The 17565-nt window shown below is 40.9% G+C and overlaps 1 protein-coding gene across 12 annotated transcripts in view; it reads left to right on the top strand.

The window, feature by feature from the left end:
- The window catches only part of LOC109930527 (receptor-type tyrosine-protein phosphatase delta-like), a 458059-nt gene extending 443748 nt beyond the window's left edge, over positions 1-14311 (top strand). For all 12 annotated transcript variants that reach the window (XM_048614046.1, XM_048614043.1, XM_048614048.1 and 9 more), the window contains 3 exons: positions 6757-6911; positions 7153-7288; positions 10603-14311. In XM_048614046.1, coding sequence (XP_048470003.1) covers positions 6757-6911; positions 7153-7288; positions 10603-10671 — 360 coding nt within the window. In that variant the 3' untranslated portion in view covers positions 10672-14311. The remainder of the gene's footprint in view (positions 1-6756; positions 6912-7152; positions 7289-10602) is intronic.
- The last annotated feature ends 3254 nt before the right edge of the window (positions 14312-17565 follow it).

Genomic DNA, 17565 nt, shown 5'->3' with positions numbered 1-17565 from the left:
TGGAGCGTAGGAGGTTGAGAAGTGACCTTATAGAAGTTTATAAAATCATGAAAGGTATAGATAGTGTTATGGTGGGTGTCTTTACCCTAGGATGGGGGATTTCAAGATCGGGGGCATAATTTTAAAGTGAGAGGAGAGAGAGATTTAAAAAAAGACATGTGAGCCAATTTTTTTTTTACATAGAAGGGTGATTCGTATGTGGAATGACTTTCTTGAGGAAGTGTAGGTGTGAGCACAGTTACAATGTTTAAAAGACATTTAGATAAGTACATGAATAGGAAAGGTTTGGAGGGAAATGGGCCAGGAGCAGGCAGGTGGGACTAGTTTAGTTTGGGAGACTATGGTCAGCATGGACTGGTTGGGCCGAAGATTGTATTTCAGTGTTGTATGCCTCTATGATTGCTCTCTAAGGCCAAATCACTGCTGTCCCTGAAAAGATAGTTGTGTGTTTTTGTTGAAGAAACCCTGGCTTTTTATCAACTCCACCAGCACTCAACTCCTGTTCCTTAACCCCTTCGGTCAAGATCTAAAGAACCCACCACACCCAATCCCTCATCAGCTGAAGCCTCCTGCCTCTCAGCAATCTACCCATTTCCCACTCATCATCTAGGACCTTCTACAACCACCCACTACCATCCCCTTTTCACTGTGAGGTCGCACAAAATCAGAGGCATTGAAGTGGGGTCACACAGGGGAAGCACTAACTTAATAACTAAAGTTGAGCCTGGGATTAACTTAGTTCAGTCATTTTATTGTGAGCAAAAATTAGCAGCATGAAATTATTCACCATGATGAACAAAGATTCATTTTATATGCAAAGCTGTGGATTTCCAAGGGACTGGATTTAGTAGGATTGTTGGGAAAGTTTTAGTCCAACGGCTCGAATTCAGATAATTGATGCAGAGTGTTTACCCAAGGACCTGGATACAGATAGGGTTTTACCATAGCCCAAGGTTTAGGTGGGATTGTACCTGGGAATCAAGATTTAAAGGAATTTTACAAGGATGTTCACGAAGAGCTGGAATTTCCACACTGTTGTTTCAACACCCATACAAATTATTCAATCCATGATGTTTCAATACTCATAGTATTCAACATAAACAGGTTACCATCATCAGAAAATCTAGGATAAACTATCAACGTATACTCTTCTGAGTTTGGCTCTTGAATCTTGGATTTAAAATGGTACTTGTTCTGCTGTTCTTCATTCTTGGAAGTATGGATTCAGGCATTAGGTTTGAAGTCTTTTCTCTATTTGATCATAGCCTGTTTGTTTCAAACTGGTAGCCACGGAGATTGAGACGAGTGTGGATTTGCAGCTCAGAACATGATTAAAGTGTCCTGTTGGGTCGTGGGGTGAATATCAAACCAACGCTCAGAAAATGAAGAAGACCACAGCTTCAGGCAGCATTCTTCACTCAACCACTGCCAACAGATACCAGATTATTCAACTCTCAGATCTTTCTGGGATCTTCCTTTGTACTAATGTTTGTAAAACAGCAGGCACTACATTTCAGAGCAATCCAGGTTATTTCAAAGGGACATGATGTTATACTATTGAATCCTTCTTTGAGAAGCCCCACTGATGTCTGTACTTCTGAGCTTTACATTGCTGCAGAGTGGAGTGCTTTAATTGATGGGGAGAATGAGTGATAAAAATAAAGATAGATCTGCAACCGCTACTAGAAACATGAATTTTGGTCCTTCTGATGGCTGAATTGATAGGTAACCTGCCAGGTGTAGAATGGCACAGCCCAAACAAAGATCCAAATTCTGTTCCTGATTGGTTGAGTTAACTGCTATCAGTCGGCCTACCAGCAGGACTATTACAACTGAACATGATATGCCCGGTCAAGGGAGATCTAAATGGATCAAATTGGCTCCTGATTCCTATTCAATTATGTTGCAAAGGGCGACATATCATTCTGATAACAAGCCATAGCTGAATATCCCAGCACATGTCGACCAGATGGTGGGAGATACCCCGCCCCCTATGGTCTCTGAATCCAGCTAAGACCCACACCATCAGCAGAAGAATAGGAATGTGAGCACATCAATGAAATGGAAATAAAGTATATAAATTAGGCACTAAATAGGCTCTTAACTACTATTAAGAACATTAAATGTTATACTGAGCTCAACAGAATTGGCCATCAATACTTCAAATTACCCCAAGCAGCTATAAAGAGAAATACTAACAAATTCTCTGCATGAGATCACTTGATTAATAAAGCCCAGTTCCAAAATAATTTGAAAACAGAGAGAAGTATAAATAGGGCATTAGAAATTATTTCATATGCCCAAACATGCCCATGAACATTCTTCATCTCACCTCCGTGACCCCTACATCCTCCAAAACCACTCAGCCAGTATCCACTTTGTGATGATAACAGGCACTATGCCTTTGAAATGGAGAGGAAGTAAATCCAAACCTCCAACGTTTTAATAAAGCTGTCACTCAACCACGGATCATACTGAAACAAATCCCATTCAGGAAATTAAACTCTTTAATTGGTCAATCCATTGGAAAAACAAGTATCTCTTTCAATTACCACATCAATGACAGGTGATCCTCCAATAAGATCTTAAAACTATCAAACAAAATGTGAATGCCACACACCGTTGAGATACATTGCTCTGGAGCTTTCAAATCTTAGTCAAGTATTCATAATGGACTCAGCTATCAAACCCTGGAAAATGCAAAAATGGGGTCTGTTGAAAGTAAAAACAGCTAGTTGGCCTTAATTTCCAAGCTACATAGTATGATCTGTGCATCAAAGCATTTCAGGAGCCAGTGTGTTACATTTCCTCTCAGTGAAAGTTTCGGATGGCTTCTTTATTTTAAAAGAATGCTGTGCATTTAAATCCCTTCAGATCATTATAGTAGTGATCCGAAGTATGTTTTTTTCAGTTTAGAATGCATAAGAGCTCCTTTTCCTTTGGGTAAAATTGCACCTCAACACTTACACAGGGCTGATTGATGCACTGGTCAACTTATGTTTGCAGAACTGAGCCTTATAATTAATTACTTCAGTAAAAACATACCTACATTACAATACAGAATGTAACTTTAAAACTGAAGTAACAGATTTTACAGTATTTTTAAAGTCTTTCGGTGACAGGATTCTAAGAACAGGAGGCTGCTTCTTTCAGTCTCCCTGTGCTTCATGGTTATCCTGACAGGCTCTGGTTTCCTACTGAAACAGGCCCAACACCATCAAAATAGCTGGGTGTCTAAAGTGCTTGGTCTCAGATTGGAGTAGACAAGGGCAGGATTGAACACATGCTTCCTACTCACCTTCTTTTCCCAGAGCACTATAAAGATGGCACAACTGGAATTGGCGAATGGGAATGGGGGAGCTGCTAATGTCTGTTATTTTAAAATGTCCCCTTCCTACTCCCCACCTCCATTCTGAAATGGATGGAGACTTGAAAATCTAGGATTGTGTGTCAGATCAGTGCTAATGCAGTAGAGTTGGTTGCAAAGAATCTTTGAGGACTCTTAAAAATTATTTCCTGGTGCTGTTAACCCTAGAGCTTTGAATTTTGGTCCCTTCAAGTCGTATTCAATTCCATTCCAAATTTCTATTCCAATATCAAACATGACAGCGGTAACCTCTGTAGAATTGGAATACCGTATGTGATTGGCAGATGCAGTTTGCATTCCGGGACTGTGTTGCCATGGCAACATGTTCTGCAAAGCATGGCTGACATGATGAACTCGTTGTACACCGATTCTGTCTGCAATTTATTTTTGCTTAATTTGAAAATAGAATCGAGGAAAGGACCTGCACTTACTGAACCTCTTTCATGATCTCAGTAAGTTCCAAACTTCATTTGAAATGATGGAACACTAATGAAATATGGCAAACACTCTAGGCAACTTTGGCAAAGTCTGATTAGCAACAGTGTGTGATACATGGCTGGATAATATATTTTGTTCATGTTGGCTGAGAGATAAATATTGACCAGGACAGCAGGTAAAATTACCCAACTCATCTAAAAGTAATGCAATAGGATAATGCCGTGCCAGCGGACAAGGCCTCTATATACTGTTTGTTTTAAAAGTTCGCATCTCCAATAGTGCAGCACTCCCTCAGTGAACTGACAGCTTGGACATGGGCTTGAGATGCTGGAAGAGGGCTTAAGCCCACAACCTTCTCATTCAAACAAGTGATGCACTTGAGTCAGGGCAGCAATGTGTTTGACTGAAGAACATTAGACTCAAGCTGCTCCAGAAAAGTGCCCAAAGCTGGGATTTCAGTCAATCAAAATGTTTCCCATTCATTGTCATTTTATAGGATTCCAAAAGTCTCTTCCTGTCACTGAAATTTCACCCAATTAAATCCTTTCTAATTCCTATTTTATATGGAATTCAGAAGAATGGAACTAACCTGTGCTGGCTTCCATTCAATTTCTGTATGTTTACAAATAACATATTTTACAATTATAATAATTATGACACAACCACAAGCAAATTGATATCTCTGTTAATCAGGGGGTGAAAATGACTGCATACATTTTCTCTGAGGATGTTATGAATGAAATATTGAGTGCTGCCCACTTTTCCTCAATCAGGAATTACCTGTAGCTTTAAGGTGGGTTAATTGTGGCTCGAGAGCCTTGACTATCTCCTGAGGCATAGACAACTCAGCTCCATCTGAATGTACATTTGTGTCTGTCCCTCTTTTAATTGGGTGGACATGGAAGTTTAGGAAGGACTGCTATTGGTGCACTAACGTCCATTATGATTAATTCCTAAATTAGAATACCGATAGGTGTTAACATTGGCAACTTCTAGTGAACGCTACAAACTAATGAGAGAATTGATTCCGACTTTATTGTGACCTAAGTTGTTCCATTTGCAGGCACGTAAACAGCCCATGAAGCAGGCAGTCAACAGGTTGATTAGGAAATACCTGCACACATTACAATTGGTGCATTGTGTGATAACTCATGAGATGTTCATACTCAGCCATGTTCTGAGTCTATCAAGAAACTTCCGTTTTAATGAGCAGAACGTTTTCAAACGTGGTGAAATTTTTGATAGGTTTGCAAAGGATTCCCCAGAAGGGTACTCATTCAAATTTACATTATCAAATTGCTCCAAACACTCATCATTCACTCCAGCTTTTCACCTGCCCGCTCACTCCCAGTCTTGTTGCCGCCAAGTTATTGCAATTCTCCAGGAGGATTTGACTCCATCGCAAAGCAATGAACCAGAACACAGGGACATTTTTCACTGCTCTGGGCCACCCAGTTGTTGTCAGAAGGAAAGAGTCACAGGAATGATTAGTTTCCATGATATGCTTGGGAGACAAGACTTGACAGTCTTCACTGCAAAGTTCCATCAAGCAGATTCCCTTAATCCCTTTGTCCTTCCATCCCCAGGGTGCTACAAGGAGTGCTGGATGTTTAGAAATGTAGCAATGCAAGATGTAAAGCTATTACAACGACGGGTCCACTAGTCCACCCAATTTTCTGTGTCCCAGGAAGAAACAACACAATTGAGAAAGAAAAACGGGCAGACCGACTATTAGTCAGGGGCTAGAAGGGACTTTGCGCGAAAGGTTTATTAGAATATGGAATGTTTGACCACAAGTAGCTGGTGAAGCTGAATCAATCGCGACATTTAAGAAGAATTTGCAAAAACGTTAAAGGAATGCATTTAGAGGTACAGGGAGAGATCAGAATGTAGAGATTTCAGTAGATTGTGTTATTCTTGGTTTAGCAATAACATTCCTGCCCCTGAAACAGAAGACCGTGAACTCCAACTTCACAAAGGAGATTTCATCTAATCGGACGCCTCGGTGCAGTGCTGAAGGATTGCTATGTACTCATTCACTTGAAAGGATAAAATAATAACATACTCCTTTCTTTCTAATTCTGTGCCTGATTGAAGGTAGTTTTGAACTGTAGGTTCGTGGAGATCTAATTCAAGACTGCCTACGCTCAACATGCAATATGTTGTGTATTTCTAACAGACAGAGCATCACACCTGTCTGGCCTCCATTTGAATCCTGTACATGTCTAAGCGCACAGAGAGACCAAACTTCGCTGTGACAGAAGAACATTAGGACCATGTCTTCTGGAAATTTTGGTTCTTCAAATCCAAATTTGGTAGAAAGGGTTAAAAGGAGTTGCCTGCTCATAGACTGTTGCATTATCGATAAGATACTTTAATAAGTGGGGGGAAGTGCTCACTATCCAAGGTTTAATCCTGTAACTGCCTCATTACAGGAAAGATGTGGAAGCATTGGAAAAGGTGCAGAGGAGATTTACCAGGATGTTGCCCGGAATGGAGGGAAGGTCTCACAAGGAGAGGTTGAGAGAGCTAGGGCTTTTCTCTTTAGAACGACGAAGGATGAGAGGTGACTTGATAGAGGTGTACAAAATGATCAGAGATATAGAAAGAGTGGATAGCCAGAGACTTTTTCCTAGGGTGGAGGTAGCTATTATAAGGGGGCATAGTTTTAAAGTGAGTGGAGGTAGATATAGGGGAGACGTCAGAGGTAGGTTCTTTATTCAGAGAGTGGTCGGGGCATGGAATGCATTGCCAGAGAGGGTAGTGGAGTCGGCCTCATTAGGGGCATTTAAGCGGCTATTAGATAGGCACGTGGATGATAGTATAAGGTAGGGGTGGAGGGTAGATAGACCTTAGGTTTAGGGTAAAAGTTCGGCACAACATCGTGGGCCGAAGGGCCTGTACTGTGCTGTACTGTTCTATGTTCTTAACGTGGTCGTTCTTTCCCCCAGGATGGCCAGTCACGAACTGTCCGGCAGTTCCAATTCACGGACTGGCCAGAGCAAGGAGTGCCAAAATCCGGAGAGGGTTTCATTGACTTCATAGGGCAAGTGCATAAAACCAAGGAACAGTTTGGCCAAGATGGTCCTATCTCAGTTCATTGCAGGTAAGTGATGGATGCTGTATTTCAAGAAGCAATATCCTTTAAAGCTTGCTGAAATAAATGTTTTTTGAGATGTGAAGTATGGCTGGAATGCTGTTCACTATCAGTGGAGCTGAGTTGGTCGTACACTCATCTCACAATGGGCAGGTTCATGTTTCACTGCAGGAGCTTAACTTCTTATGGAGTACATAATAACTTGGTCTCTGATTTGTACTATCTAATGTGAAATCCTTCATTTTACTAGTGCTGGAGTTGGGAGGACTGGAGTTTTTATTACACTCAGCATTGTCTTGGAAAGGATGAGGTACGAGGGAGTTGTGGACATCTTCCAGACTGTCAAGATGCTCCGAACACAGCGGCCTGCTATGGTACAGACAGAGGTAAGGACAGCGCTTCTATGTCTGTCGTGTAACACAAACAACAGATTAGGCACAGGACTCCACATGTGGTCTAAGCAATGTTCTATGGACCTTTAACATTAGCTCTCTGCTTTACAGTTGTGTTCCCCTGCACAAGAATTCAGCTGCTTGTGGAATGTTAAAAGCCCAAATGTGATCCGCCTCTCACAGTTTTAGGTTGGTAGTTCATCAGTTTATCTGATGAGCTGGCTAAACAAACTAGATAAATCTATGCCTGACAATTCGACAGCTGCAATAAAAATTAATTATCTAATAATCTGTATAGCGCAAGATAACTAACACAGAAAAGTGGAAATTGCTTTAAAAAAATCAATTTTCGGATAGCTTGAATTAAGCAACTTTGAATCAATCGGCAATCAATTATAAAAACATTGAGGTACCTGAGTTCTTTCCAACCAAGTATGGGATTCATGGGCTCCATTGCCTTCCACAAAGGCGTGCTTGTCCATGTAAAATCATCCTAGGAATTGTGAAAAATCCGAGTTGCACAAGAGAGTGTTATTAATTGTGAATGAGATGTAGAGCAATGCTGCTCCAGTGTCCCGCACATAATTCCAGAGAAAACCACTGTTGGAGACTCTGTCATACTGGGCTTCAAAGCTATGAAGTGGCCAGTGTACCAGTGACAGTTTGTAAAGGAGCTCTCTTTAAAAAAAGTTGAAAGCAGTGCCAGACAGGAGTGAGTGACAACCTGTCCATCATTTGAAGGCTATCTCAATCAGGTTATAAACAAGAGGTGAGCTGAATATCGTAAGTTCATAAGAAAGAAGAACAGCTGTAGACCATTTGGTCCATCAAGCCTCTCCTGCCATTCAGCAGGAGAAGTGAGGGTGATTGCCCATGACATCGAAGCAGCATTTGACTGGGTTTAGCATCAAGGAGCCTCAGCAAAACTGGAGCCAATGGGAATCAGGGAGAAGGTTAGAGGCATACCATGCCCAAAGGAAGATGTTGTGATGGTTGGAGGTCAGTCACCTCAGCTGTAGGGCATTTCTGCAGGAGATCCTCATGGTAGTGTCCTCAGCCAAACTCCTATCAAAAGGTTAGAATGGCTCGCTAGGGAAGAGGATTCCAAACTATAGATCCTCTGAGAGAAATACTTCCTCGTCATCTCTGTCAGAATTGGGAGTGCCTTATTTTTAATCTGCCTTCCCTCGTCCTAGATTTCCCCACGAGAGGAAATGTTCTCATAGCATCTGCCCTCCAGAATTTTATGTCTTTAAATGAGATTTCCTTTCATTCTTCTAAACTCCAATAAATATAGACCCAGACCAATCAATCAAGTTTCATTAGGGCAGCAAAATATCCAAGGAATCCACACGCTCTCTGAACTCCTTCTAATGCGTATCTCTTCCTACATTAAGGAAACCAAAACTACACAGTGATCTTACCGATGCTGTGAAGAGCTGTAGCAATGCTTCTCCATACTACTTTGGAGTTTACTTGGACCCCATTTTGGCATTCCTGGACCTGTAGAGCTGCCAAACAATGAACCAGACTGACTGGCTGTTTTTGTGTGCAGAATCTCCTCCCGGAGGGTTGGCTGGAAGTCCCACACTGAATCTATTAAGGCTGGTCCCAGGGGAGTATCACTGAGGGACAGCTGGGTTTCAGTCCAGGCAAGTGGGGAATATGCCCTCTTCGTAACCATCACCACCTCATGAAAAGTAACCCCAAATCCAGCCCTTAGATAAAAGGGGTCAAAAGGAAACAACTTATTGTAACAGTTCAAAGATGTCAGTTAAGCAAAGTGAACAATTCCCTTCACTTGTTAAAGAAGAATTTCTGCTGAGCTCATGCTACTAGTATCAGTCACACAGGTAATGAGGACCGGTTGAAACTGAGACAGCATTGCGTTATATTTGTGGGCGGCATCGTGGCTCAGAGATTAGCATGCTGCCTCACAGCGCCAGGGACCTGTGTTTGATTCCAGCTTTGGGCGACTGTCTGTGTGGAGTTTGCACATTCTCCCTGTGTCTGCGTGGGTTTCCTCCAGCTGCTGCAGTTTCCTCCCACAGTCCAAAGATGTGCAGGGTAGGTGCATTCGCCATGGGAACTGCAGGGGTTACAGGGATTGAGTGGGATGCTCTTCAAAAGATTGTTGTGGATTCAGTGGGCTGAATGGCCTGCTTCCATACTGTAGGGATTCTATTCTGTTCTGCAGTTCACATCCCAAATTAACAAATGCTTTGTGAAAGACGTTTTGTTCAGCTTCACATACAGAAGAATGCACTCCCTTACACAGCTCATTGTTGAGTTGCTTCCAGTACTTTGGAGGAATAGAGCATAAGAAATACCCTACAGGTGAGACATTCTCCTGTCTGAAGGTGCAGACAGGGGAAAATAACTGGCAACATTGGCCCTGGAAAGAGATATACTGTGGAGAGAAAGTCATTCCCTCCTCACCAATTCACTAGTTATGTCCTGAGCAAGACAGTCCATGTTCAGACGAAAACGGTAGGTAGTTTGCAGACTGGCAGAGAATGGGAATTTGCCTGCTGGATAAGGTAGGGGTGACTTCCAATATGGAGGCAGTCAGAGTCACAGAAGGGGAGCATGGGGTTAGCCTCTGAAAGCCATCCCACTGACTTCACCTCTGACCCTCCTGATTGCCCAGTTCTTGTGGTTTCCACCTTGCAAGAAGGGTGTGAAATTGCTTCCCTTCTCACTGCTGGATCCCCTGAGAAGTAGGCCTGGATCGGTGGGCTTTAGGACCCAAAAGCTGCCAGCCTCTGTATGGCTAGCAGTTTCTAGCCACCCAGGCTGCCAATGTCCTATGGTCTGTGATTTATTGAGAAAGCCATCCACATTCATCTGTCAACCCCCAATAAGCTGATCAGCGGGAGAGTGAATGACTTTTCTTGGTGGTGGGAGTGGCATGTTAGTCACTCTCGTATCAAGCTCTCCCAAAGAAAACACTAAAACAGAGCAATGAAAACATTCCACCCTAGAATGTGAATCTTAGTGAATAGTGAATCTTAGACTTAAAAGAAATTTTCCTGATGTACGCAACCGACGCCATCAAATCAGTTAATCAAATCACCTACTTCGCTGGCTTGATGGGATCTTGCTGCATGGACATTGGTTGCAATATGTCCATTTAGTAGACTGTAATTCATGAGCTGCAAGTCACTCCTGGACATTCTCAGGGATTTGAGAAGCGTTTTGCAAATTTAACACTTCCCTTCTTTACAAGAAGCATTTGTGTCTTTAGTCTCAGTCAGAGAACTGAAAAACCATTAAATTTGATGAATTTTCCTTTCCTATATTTTCAGGATGAGTATCAGTTCTGCTATCAAGCAGCGTTGGAGTACCTTGGGAGTTTTGATCATTATGCAACGTAAAAAGCCATTGATCACCAAACTCTAACAGGCCACAATGGACACGGAGCGCCTCTTCTGAGCCATATAGCGTGCTTGAAAAGTACTTTAATTCTAACCACCGCCGGGGGAAGATATTTTGGATGGACCCTAAGGGAACTCAATGTTGTAACCCAGAAGAGGAGAAGGACCCTGGTCTGTTGGGGAGGGGGATCATTTTAATTATGGACACATCCTACTTACCTCAAGTGTTCAACTGTGGTGAAATGGATCTGGATTTCCTCCTGTGTGGACTATCTAATGAAATATTAAGGACAGACAAGCAAAAAGTCATTCAGAAAGTGAATGAAGGGAAAACGTGAAAAGATGGGATCCTGTCTTTGGTTACATCATTAGAGTTCTGCTTGCTTAAAATCCCTTTTATTAATCTAAGCTATGGAACAGCATTAAAGGTAATCGCTCACAAAGTCACGTTTGCAGATGTCCCTTCTGATTAGTTTTGGCTACTCTGTGGTCATCAAAGGTAGCAGTTTTATTTTCTATCCTGTGGCAGTCCCCACTGGGCCATACCTCATCTATGCATGTCTGCATCTGTGCCTTCTCCCTACATCAGATTCACTTGTGAATCTATTTTAGATCTCTCCATGATTGTCTCCTATCCCTACCATTATTTTAATGCTGCAATAGTGAAGAAACTGTATCTAGTTGAGGAATCACCACTGTCAACATTGGATTGTTATGGGCTCATCTTCAGAGGGTGGCTAAGGACCCCTGACCTTTTCTGACCTTTATCATAGAAAACCTGAGACCAGCTGGGGGCAATAGTGAGCCAGCCAAAGGCATGAGGACATGTATCCTCGAAATGATGAACTGAAGAGTCAGGGAGAGTCAGGGACCTGAAGTGGAGCTGAGGAACAGGAAATTCAGTAGTACCACAAGTGTGTTAAATCTTCTATTTGATCAAAGCAGGGTTCTGGGAAAAGCCTCTTGCTTGCCTTTTTGTTTTAAGAAAGGGATCATGCATGTAGGAGACACTAAGGAGATAACTGAAAATGTTACACAAGGAAAGTAAAGAATAAATTAGAACTACTGCATTTACACATTCCAGCATGAAGCACCAAAACATCCCTTGTTCATAATTACAAACCTAGTATTGCACCATCTAAATGAGTAAGTTGAGGGGGGAATGAGTTATACCTAAGGAAGCACCCTTATTTAAATAATAACAACATGATCATAACATAATCATATGTTAATAATCAGAGCAAAACTATGAATGTGATGGCTGGACAAAACACCACGTGTTCTCTGGAACTTGTACAATCCTGAGGGCTGCTAAAGACAATTAACGACGCAAAGCCCTCCGGACGACCAATCCATATACACCACAGTCTCTAAGTTAGGGACTCAAAGCTTTGGAGTACAGGACGTTCCCTCCTTTTACTAGAGATGTCACCTGAGAACAGTGAAGTTGAAAAGCCCTTCAGAGAATTGTGTTATCTGTTCATCTCCCTGTCTAAGCATTAGAATGCAACAAATCTAAATGTACTGTTTGGGAAGAAAGTGGGAAAGAAAGAATAGTGCCTTTCTTTGTTGGATTGAAGAAACTTAATATTACTGAATAATACAAGTATTAAATAAATGCTGTTGTTTTGTGACACGTTTGAAATGATCATCCTATTTATTAACACTCCAAGTCATTGTCCTGTACGTCTACAAACAATCCACATCCTTAACTGTTGTAATGGGTTTTTGAACATCACAAGCTCAATGCAGACCTTCAGCTAACATTATAATCACTTGTCTCACTACCCTCACCTCTATCAGTATCTTTCCAAAGGGCATGGTTTGAGGGCAAACCCAGTTATCCAAGACACATTTTACTGTGCTTAGGCAGGTGGCATCATTCTTGACAAAGTACAGATTTGCTGCGATTTCATCTTACACAGAATCAGATCTTATTTATAATCGTGTTGTTGTAAACGTTCAGCAGTGGAAAGAATATCTCCCTTTCAAAGAGGGGCCAATTTTGAATGGCAGACCTTGTTGCATCATTTTACATTTTTGAAATAGGTAAGTTTGAATTTGTTGACAGCAACTAAATTAAATTAGCCCACTAAAAGAGCAGTTGCAAGTGGCCACTTTAAGGGAATGGTATCATTGTTGTAATGAATGACCCTCAGCAGGAATGAGTGATTTGCGAACACCGTGAATGTTACACTGAGTAAGGAACAAAGTTTAACACGAATGGGTTCTCTTTAGTGCTTCATCATACCACAATTTCACTTCTCCAAAGTTATAAAATATTCTTCTATTAGGTTTGATGCTCATCTAACGAAATGTGGTTTGCTGATTTGCCTAAACTTCCCTACACTTTAGTCTATAATCCTACCTTCCTGATCAGCAGAGGTCATTTGTAGTTAGCAGAGAGTAACTTGTACTTCAATTGTCTTTGTGTTTTTGAGGGAACATTACAATCAACAGCCAGTCTGGGCTTCTCTTTGAGTGCAATAATTAATCCTGAGTGGTATTTGCTTAAATCTAACTTTGCATAAGTATTGAGTGCAAATCCCAGATGTAATTCAGCTTCAAGCTTGGTCCCTACTTTTTAATAAGGTAAGCTTTATAATTATCCTTTTATAAAGTTAATAGTTGGTGTATGAATCATGTAGTGAAAAGCCCTGTGATGCTTCGATAATGTCATTCACCATTAATCTGTCCAAAATTAAAACTACCAATAGACCAATAACTGAAGGATCTGGCAAGATCCTCTCACCACCCTGACTCCACCTTCCAATCTTCCAATAAAATGTCTAAAAATAGACTGCATTACAAAAGATATTTTTCACTGCTTGGCCTTGGGACTGCAAATAGGAAGACCATAATTAAAGAATGGGATAACTTCAAAGAAATGCATGCACAGCATCCACAAGGGAGAAAAAAAAACTAAACCATGATGACTTGATGAGCCGAGGAGACCGAGACAAAACAGAAGGGGTTGAATTTGTGAGCGGTTTTCTTGAAAATCTTTTGTGTTTTGTAACATATGACAAACATAATCTTTTTTTTAATTGTGTATTTGTTCTTTTTTAACAAAAAAAATTATCAGTCAAATTAAAAGAAACAAAAAAAAGCATTTAAAATACATTTATTTGTTCATATTATGTTTAAAGACAGTCTATTTTTTCACTGTAGAAATGTTTGTGACTGGTTATATATCATTGGATTCTGAATGTTTAAAGAGCTTTCTTTGTACCATTTTAAGGATGTGCTTCATTTATCAAGATCGCTTTCCTTCTTTATTTTGCCCCCAAAATGGAACTCTGATATGTTGGGATAAACAGAAATTAGCCTGGGGATCAGGATTGCTACCCTGGGATTATTCCAACATGTTCCTTGTCAACGTCTGTGATGAATTTACTCAATAACTTGTGGAAGTTGCCAGACTTAACCAGTGTGACAGCCAAATTAATGGGATGTTGAAAAACAAAGGAACTGTCATTTGTTTGAGGGCCAAGTGATTATTGCTTTTGAACAACTGTTACTTATATCTGAAAATATAATTGGTTATAAAAACCACTGTGTATGTAGATATGTTGACTTTGTATTAAAGGAAGATTGTCTGGAGAAATGCCCTGGGTCACTTTTTCAAGGTGTTCTCTTTCAGTTTAAATACATACAGTGATCAATGGTCCAATAGGGTATGACACCTGCTTATAACATTCATTCATTCTCGAGCCCACGTGTGCTGAATCTATTAAACATTAATTTAGTTTGCATTAAGTAGCAAAAGATAACAAAATGAAAATATTGGGTTTTTTGCTTGAGTTCTTATTGATGGGTCTTTGTCAATAAGTTCTATTATTTTGCTTTCATTCTAGAATTCACCGTAAGGCAAATGTGGCCAATATAAATCACAATAGCTTCAATAGGAGCCACCAGTTTGATTTGTCTTTCCCATAGGGGAAAAAGAACTTGCATTTATATTCCACCTTGCATGGTCTCCAGATATTTCAGCGTGTTTTGCAGTTAATTTAATATTTTTAATGATGCAGTTTACCTTATCTACTTTATTTAAGGTGATATCGTTGCACAAGAAAACTATTTCAATGCCCGGTATAACTTGGGTAAGGCTAAGGCCCATTTTGACTATCAAATGAATGTAATATTTGCAATGAGAGCAGTGAAGTGTTGGAGTTGCAAACAGCACATTGCAACCAGTTTCTTGTATATTTCTTCCCTATCAAAGGCAATATTAAATCTTGGCTCAAACCTTTCAAGCTTTACTTTCTGTGTGCTGTCTCATAGCAACAAGTGGTGCGATCCCTGCAACAAAATTTTAAGCCAATTTGCCAACACCCTCATCCTTTGATTGCACTTTCTGCTTACTGTTTTACATGTCAACCAACAGCAAGTGCAATTGAGAGATCACATCTTGTACACGTTGAAATCTGAAACTGGCCTCCAACATAATGAGCCATTATTACTGGGCACATAAATATAAGCCCAGCCATCCACAGGGAGCGTGCCACAAATTTGGAAACTGAGACTCCATACCAGCCAGTTTTCTTTATGAAATCATAAAAATCTCTTAACAGCCATATGGGAATTAGATGAGAAGGTAAGAATATAAAGCACTGGAAAAGGTCACTGTGTCCCATCTGGCCAGCACCAATAAATCTTGGCACTTTTGAGATGTTCTCTCGGGTCTAGCTCTACAACTGTTTATTTCCAGTTGTGAAACATGCACACTTGAAACATTTTTTTCTTCCATTGCTGATGTTCCAGTTCACTTTAAAACCATTTTCAGAGTGTTGGCTCAATATGTCTACATTGGACACTGGTGTCACACGGGAGGCTTTATGCAACAAGACCTTCACACTCTCACAATGGGAAGGCTGAATTACATCAAGAGGGAAGACAAGTACAAACACCTTCCACTCCAGCCTGTTTTAATACTTAGCTACTTACAGAAATGATATGTTGATGCAAAAAAACAAAATATAAGTTAAGTCTTGTAATATTTGGGTCATATATAACGTGCTTTTATATCTACTGTGATAGCTGTGCTGTGGCTTGCAGTATTGGTAGCTAAACAAATTCAGCTGGTATATGCCCCACTACAGAATCTTCAAAACTGGTGTTGAGATAGAAATGGTCAGTAAAACTTTATTATTTCAAAGAGGCACCTATAATGGACAGTACCTACGTGCAGCAGAATTTGAATATTGTGATCAACAGTGTCCAAATTGTCCTAAGCTCCATGATCACTATAACAAAGTCAGGCTTTTCAGAACTGTCTGGTTTCCCCCAAGATCTTCACTGTATTGTCACTTCGTTCATAGGAATTGCTTATGCATCAAATTCCAAAATATTTTTTGAAGATTGTGCTTTGTGAGGTGTGGGAAATGATCATGCTGAGGTATGAACCTCTTCCCATCCCTGGGGCTAGATTTTTTTCCTAGTTACTGCTGGAGATGGGGTGCCACAGGAGTTCTACATCATTCAGGCTGTTTCTAGTTGGGCATCATTTTTTCTTACATTAATGATATCAGAATAATATAACACATTGCAAGATTAATAATAGGCTTGTGGATTGTTGGGTTGAAATCTCAAGTTATCTGGTGCTGGACGAGTTCTAATCCAGAAATATCTGTCATGATAAATGCGCCTGTCCTTTTTTATAGAACAATTGCTTTGCTGCTGAGTGATGCTGCCTTCATTGTCCAAACAAGAACTATTTATTATAGCCCTTTCTAGTACCAGTTACTTCACTAGCCCTCTCACTGACTGGTACCGTAAGCACTGGACCAGATTTGCAGTCGGCAGCAAACAAGCAATTCGTTGGTCATTACTTTAATACTTGCCATAGGCTTTCCCTCTGTAATTTGTGGTAAACAGGGAGAAATTTCAGTGTCGCACCCTAGATAAGGGATCCAGAATCTATACGGATGCAGTGACCAACTGCATATGTCTTCGACCAACTGCATTGAAGAATGTTGCAGGGGACAAATTTCTACAGGCAAGAAGTGACAGGTTTGCATGTATCCCATCATCATCCTGGCCATCTCTGGGTTTCACCTGCACAGGGATGTGGGTGTAATGGAGGGGGTTGGACAAGCTTGTAATCCCTGTGTAGCTGTTGGGTAAGATGTTTAAATTCCAAATTAAATTCTCTCTCAATGAACAATTCTGGTTTAACAAACAGCACAGCACAGAGGTTGCTGGAGAAACAACACATCTGGTATAATCTGTGGGGAAAAGAATAGAGTTAACGTTTTGAATCCAGTGACTTGTCTTCAGTCCTGCTGAGTTTCTCCAGCAGTTTCTGTTTTTTGTTTCAGATCTCCGGCATCGTCAGTTCTTTGTTTGTTTTATTATACAATTATTTCCTTCGCTGTCAACAACTTGCCAGGTCCAACCTAATGAGTGCAGACTGACAGGCCACACAGGTTTTAAATAGTGACACTGAAAAATTCCAGCCATAACCAGGTGAGAGGGAGCTGTTCAGAGCATTTCATCTCAAAGAGTTTTCTCACTGCCTTGACAAGTGAGTGTCAACATCTTGGGAATTCACTTGCACTTTACTCCTCTTCAAGTGAAGCTCAGCATGAGTTGAAAGAACAGCTCCTTATTTTCTGCTTGGGAACCCTGCATGCCTTCTGGACTCAATACCAAGTTCAACAATTTTAGGGCTTCAGCACCTTTCCCCAGGCGTTCCCCCCACCCCCACAGATCAGGTCTTGTAATCACATCAAGAACAAAAATAAAGCAGCTGGAAAAGCTCAGCAGGTCTGGCAGCATCTGTGAAGGTGAAAAGAGAGTTAACGTTTTGGGTCCGGTGACCCTTCCTCAGTTCTGAGGAAGGGTCACCGGACCCGAAATGTTATCTCTCTTTTCTCCTTCACAGATGCTGCC

This window comes from Rhincodon typus, chromosome 29, assembly GCF_021869965.1.
Source record: "Rhincodon typus isolate 14 chromosome 29, sRhiTyp1.1, whole genome shotgun sequence".
Taxonomy (NCBI): domain Eukaryota; kingdom Metazoa; phylum Chordata; class Chondrichthyes; order Orectolobiformes; family Rhincodontidae; genus Rhincodon; species Rhincodon typus.
This window is presented reverse-complemented; position numbering and strand designations above follow the sequence as displayed.